The sequence below is a fragment of the Canis lupus genome, chromosome 28, assembly GCF_011100685.1.
Source record: "Canis lupus familiaris isolate Mischka breed German Shepherd chromosome 28, alternate assembly UU_Cfam_GSD_1.0, whole genome shotgun sequence".
NCBI classification, from domain to species: Eukaryota; Metazoa; Chordata; class Mammalia; order Carnivora; family Canidae; genus Canis; species Canis lupus.
Genome location: NC_049249.1, coordinates 6,949,708 through 6,955,984, shown reverse-complemented (window position 1 = coordinate 6,955,984; position 6,277 = coordinate 6,949,708). Strand labels below are relative to the sequence as shown.

Below are 6,277 nucleotides of genomic sequence, written 5' to 3'. Positions count from 1 at the left end.
CTCGGTGTCCATCGAAAGATGAATGGATAAAAAGATGTGGTTTATGTATACAATGGAATATTACTCAGCCATTAGAAATGACAAATACCCACCATTTGCTTCAACGTGGATGGAACAGGGTATTATGCTGAGTGAAATGAGTCAATCGGAGGACAAACGTTTTATGTTCTCATTCATTTGGGGAATATAAATAATAGTGAAAGGGAATAGAAGGGAAAGAAGAAGAAATGGGTAGGAAATATCATAAAAGGAGACAGAACATAAAGACTCCTAACTCTGGGAAACGAACTAGGGGTGGTGGAAGGGGAGGAGGGCAGGGGTGGGGGTGAATGGGTGACGGGCACTGAGGGGGGCATTTGACAGGATGAGCACTGGGTGTTATTCTGTATGTTGGCAAATTGAACACCAATAAAAAATAAGTTTATTATTAAAAAATAAAAAAATATGACATATGGGATCATTTTGCAGAAATTCATTGACTTGTATTAAAAAATTGTGTACTTTTTGCAGGTCTTATTTTTGGTGTATAATTATCTGAATTGATAAATACACTGATAGATGTGTATCATTAAAAGATCACATACATATGACCGCTTAGTTCCTGTTATAGATGTTTCTTGCTGATTTTAAACTAGAGAGTCCATATTTGAGCAGGGCACATCTTTTAGGGGGTCAAGGTATTTCAGTTTAATCTTAGAGTGTATTTTTTGAAAATAAATATTTCAAAGCAGGCTTATTCCCCATTTTACCCCAGGACTTGGCAGTGTCTGGCTCATACAGGTGCTCAACTAACACATGGTAAAGTATAGTATGTATTGCTGACATATAGTAACCTTAGCATGTGGTTATCAATAAGAGGCTTAAATCTGCACAGGTTGACCAGAATGATAGCCTAACCTCTGCTGCATGTCCAAACTTCTACAGTGATTCAACTGTAAATTTTCTCTCTTCCCTTTGCTCAGAATCTTTGCTCCAGGAAGGCAGTTAAATAAGATATTTTATCACTCTATCATTTCTAATGGGTGTATGGGGTGACAGGTAACGGAGAAGAGGAAACTCTGAGATCCCAGGGGACCAAAGGAAGATTACGGGCAAACAAATGTCTACTTAAATTGGCATAAATTTATTTCTCTGTAAATCAAAGTGTTGTAGAATGTTTCCTCACTTGAAATTCTCATAATAACCAGATATAGGTTTTATAATCTTCATTTTATTGATGAGGAAACGAAGAGTCTGAGAGATAAAGTAACTTGCCCTACAAATAAGTATCAGAATATGCATCTAGGACTATCTGACTCTGCCACTTCTCTGCTAGTCTCTCAGATGAGGGTGATGAAATAACCTAGAAAAAATACAATCCTTATGGATGGAAGGGTCTTTATTTGATGTACACATTCTAGAAGACTTTAATCTTCAGAAACTTCTTAGTATCTCAAAGGAAGCAACTTGTTATTTTTTTTTATAAAGATTTATTCAAGAGAGAGAGAGAGAAAGAGAAAGAGAGAGAGACAGGCAGAGAGAGAAGCAGGCTCCATGTAGGGAGCCCGATGTGGGACTTGATCCTGGGACTCCAGGATCATGCCCTGGGTCGAAGGCAGGCGCTCAACCGCTAAGCCACCCAGGCATCCCAACTTTTTTTTTTTTTTTAAAGATTTTATTTATTCATGAGAGACACAGAGAGAGGCAGAGACCTAGGCAGAGGGAGAAGCAGGCTCCTCATAGGGATCCTGATGTGGGACTCGATCCCTAAACAGGGATCATGCCCTGAGCCAAAGGCAGATGCTCAGCCACTGAGCCACCCAGGCATCCCCCAACTTGTTTTTTAAATGTGTTTCTAACCCACTTGAATATACTTTTAAGATACCCTGTAGCATGAGGCCACCCACATATCTTGTATGTGGTTGCTTATCTAATCATAGTTCAAGTGGCTGAGTATACATTTTAAAAAATCAAAACATAATTGGAATTTAGGCTAGCCTGCTTGTATTAAGACAATTCCTCTTTAGTTTTTTAAAATTTCAGATTTTTACTAAAAGAAAAATCTAGTATCTTGATAACTAAAATTTTAAAAAATTGGTTAGGTACAGAATTAACAGATTATGCTTTGGAAATTGTTCAACAGACAAAGTACACCTAGAGAACATAAAAATTCTTTATTTAACCTAATCCAGCCACTATTGAGATAGTCTGCTATATTAAAAACAAGACGTTTAAAAAAATTACAGCACAGTTAGCAAGGCAGTGACTAATTAAGTCACTAAGTTTAATTTTATATTCTTCACAGTCATTTGATAATCATGTACTGATGAACAATATTTTCAGCCACTTTGGAGATAAGTTAACTTCTGCAAAGAAGAAAATTCTACTAGTTGTCACTGAATTTTATAAAAGAGGTTTAAAACATTGAAGTTTATAGAAATAACACCGTAAAGCAATGTGAAAATAAATGGGAAAACACAAAATATACCCACCCAACCCAACTGGAAAACACAATATACCTACCCATCCCAAAGTCTACAACATCCCTTTAATCTGTCTCCTAACACCATTCTCTTACCTCTTCATTCCCTTTTCCTAGAGCATGAAAAGACTACTTAACAATTAAGAAACAGCTACTGCTCTGTAGGGCCTGTCTCAAGCCTAAAGTGCCTCTGTTCCTTTCTCAGTTAATCCTAGAAATGGTCTTCTGAGATAGAAGTATTACTTGTATTTCAGAGATGAAGAAAACTGCAGCTGAGAGACAGCCAGTTGGCCATTGTCATACATCCAGTTAGTAAAAGCAGAATCAGAATTGGAACCCAGGTCTATCAACTTTAGTCAGCTCTTAAGTTGTTCATAGTGGTATAGGTCACCTTTCTGAAGACTGGTATGTGGTACTTTCTGAGCTAAGGTTTTTTAGATTTAAGAGTGTTAAATTCCAGGGCTAGAGGCCTCTCTGGTTCCCAGGCACTTGCAATTCCCTCCCCACAGCCCTAGAAACCCCTCCCTGCTGCACCCACCCCCCAAAAGGATTAGAGTTGTTTTTCTGGCACTCATGAGCCCTGATGCCAGTAGATGTAAACAGCTACTCCCTCCATCTTGGCCACAAAGTAGTAACTGGGGAACGGTGTGCTTGTATAATTTTATTAAAGGCTGCCTAAAAGTTGTTCTATATAACAAAATTATGCAGGAAATATCTACTATGTCTTTCTTATATTGAAAATTAAAGAAAAGCCAATATATTTTATAATTACAGCTATATAATCTAAGTTATTTTTATATATAATCATAGATTTTATATTTCCCCTTCAGAACTATAGCAGTGTTCTTAATAAGGCTCACTGTCAGTCAAATATTCCCTTCCTCCCAAAATAATTACAACTCTGTTCAACAGCCATTCACATAAACTTTATAACACAGAATTAAGACATTCATACTATAGAAAGGTACCAGTCTTAAATTACTAAAGTTAACATACATTATTGCAATCTAACATAGCTCAATCTATATTTGCTACACTCCTAAAAAGAAGTGGCCACTTATCAGTAAGGGAAACGTTAATTATTGTCATGCATTAGATACTGTGAACAAGAAATTCAATACAGTTTTTGGAACTATCTTTTAAAAACTTAATTTTAATTAGTGAAAATAACTGCAAGACCATCCAGATTGCTGAACAACATTAAAAAGGCCACTATTAAAGATGGCTTAAAATAAATAATTGCTTTTTAAAAATGAACATAAAACTAGTTACAGTGATTAAGGTGCTAACCTCATCAATATGACAAGCAATTAAAATCTAAAAATGTTAGTACTGGTTTTTATAATAAACTGATTTAAGCCAAAAACAATAACCTCAATATTTACTCAAGACTTCTTGTTTTCATAATTATCTCCTCACTGACTGGTATAAAAACAAAGAGCTCAAGGCCTCACCTTGGTTTACTCACTGCTGGTTTTCTATCTGTTGAAACTAGACGGTAAACTGCATAAAAGCAGGAACCAAGTCTGTCGTGTTCACCATTGTCTCCCACAGCACTTTGTATAATGCCTGGGCAAATAGGAGGTGATCAACAAATACCTGAATAACTGAATCAATGAAAGAGAAGAGTAAAAGAACTTTATTGATTTTTTTTTTTTTTTTTTTTGCAAATCGTTCTCTGTGCTCAAACTACTATAAACTGACAGCTCTAATTTCTAGAAATATGGATTTAAAAACCTTACTCCAGTGATTGAAGGACCTGATGACTCTCTCCCTCTCTTTTACACACACACACACACACACACACACACACACACACACGGTAATTATGACTATATGAGTCAAAATTACATTATGAACTATGAGATGTCAACATTATATAAATAAAATTTAATAGTGAAAAAGTGATTTGGAAGCCCTGTGAATTTTTACCCTACACATTTTGGAGGACGTCACATGGGTTCAGAAAAACACAACAAAATCGCATTTGTTCAGATAATAATTTGAATGTTTACATACATTTTTGGTTTGTTATTTTTTATAACTAATTTACATATCCTCATATTAACATATACTCCTGTTTAGCATGTAATCAAATTATGCCAGTGAGAAAAATCCTCATAGTACCTTCATTGAGTTGCTGATTCTAAGAAAACACTGAACATGAACACGTACAAAAGAGGCATTTGAATAAAACAGCATGTGCATTTTTAAATATTTGCACAGTTTGATCTTTACATTTCTATCTGGAGAAAATATGAACAAAACCCAGGTTTACCATGCTAAGATAATGGTTCAGATGACTGCCATAAAAGAAGTACATACAAAACAATGAAAACAAATCACAACCTCAGGTTCCGTGATTACTGAGAGGATTTCCCCTGCCCTAAGTGCTTTATTATATTTCTTAAAAATATGAGCAGCAGCTTATCATAAGTCTCCACTACTGTGCATTAATGATGGAATCAGAACAACACAACAGACTCATTAAGGATGAAAGGACTGCAGAATAACTAGAAGTCAAAGTTTTATGCTTCTTCTTGCTCTGGATAATTTAGAATTTTGCGGTGTGCCTGACGTAAATATTGCTGTTGTTTGAAGTAAACCTTGAATGCTCCTTTTATGGCAACAAAAGCAATTCCACCCTAAAATAAAAAGGAAAATTAGCTTTTTATAATGCAGATTTATTTATTTTATTTTTTAAAAGATTTTATTTATCTATTAGAGACACAGGGAGAGAGGAAGATTGAGAAAGAGAGAGAGAGAGAGAGAGAGGCAGAAACACAGGCAGAGGGAGAAGCAGGCTCCATGTAGGGAGCCCGATATGGGACTCAATCCCGGGTCTCCAGGATCAGGCCCTGGGCTGAAGGCGACGCTAAACTGCTGAGCCACCAGGGCTGCCCTATAATGCAGTTTTATAGAAACATAATAAAAATAATTTTACTTAGATCATAAAAGACATAGCCATTGCTGCTAATTCAGATGAATATCACTTTTCTACTAGGGGATAAAACAGATGGAGACACTACACCTAACAGAGACACTTTTTCTGTTCTCCTATGGAGTAATCTCCTTAGCTCTACATCCAGTCTGATGTAACAGGGAGAAGGCCTGGGCACAAGTGCAGGCTGCCATCAGAGGGGGAAGTGAGAATAATAATATCAACATCAATATGTACATCAACACAAGGGCTGACTATGTGTTAGCACTTCAAATGAATTATCTCATTTAATCCTCCCAGTAATCCTGATATAGCTACCAATATGATCTGTATTTTGCAGGCACATATAAGTCAAGAAATCTGAATTACGTCTTCAGCAAACCAGTATCTGTGATAGGATATGACTAGGCAGGCTGACCCTAGAACAGAAGCTTGTCGGCAAGAGGGATGGGTGTGATAATTCATGCCTCTTCTATGACAGATGTCACCCACACCATTGTTCTGGAAGGTCAAAAGTAATGCAACAGATCATCCCCTCTTTCTTGCTATTGGATGACAAGTAGGATCAAACAGAAACTTAAGGCACAGGACCCACAGAATGAATATTTATATAGTCTCACTGGGGTTTCTTTTGAACAAACATACAATTCATTCTCTTTTGTATAGTCATTCAAAAAAAAAAAAAAAGTACTGTTAAAACCATCTTACCAAGATTGTCCTTTGTAAATTAGAGTTAACACTACTGAACATCAGTTTACCAACTATTGTCGCAATAGTAGGAAAGACAAGGGCTCCACACAAAATTCGGGTGGCAGAGACGTGATCTGCTAAAGGATTAGCCTCAGCTGGAATTCGAGGAACAGGACAACCAATGC

General features: G+C 36.5%; 1 protein-coding gene across 1 annotated transcript in view; it reads right to left on the bottom strand.

The window, feature by feature from the left end:
* Positions 1 to 2,138: 2,138 nt before the first annotated feature.
* The window catches only part of MARCHF5 (membrane associated ring-CH-type finger 5), a 51,555-nt gene continuing 47,416 nt past the window's right edge, over positions 2,139 to 6,277 (bottom strand). Inside the window, exons 5-6 of the mRNA XM_038578197.1 lie at positions 6,111 to 6,277; positions 2,139 to 5,106 (exon numbers count right to left, since the gene is read on the bottom strand). Coding sequence (XP_038434125.1) covers positions 4,990 to 5,106; positions 6,111 to 6,277 — 284 coding nt within the window. The 3' untranslated portion in view covers positions 2,139 to 4,989. The remainder of the gene's footprint in view (positions 5,107 to 6,110) is intronic.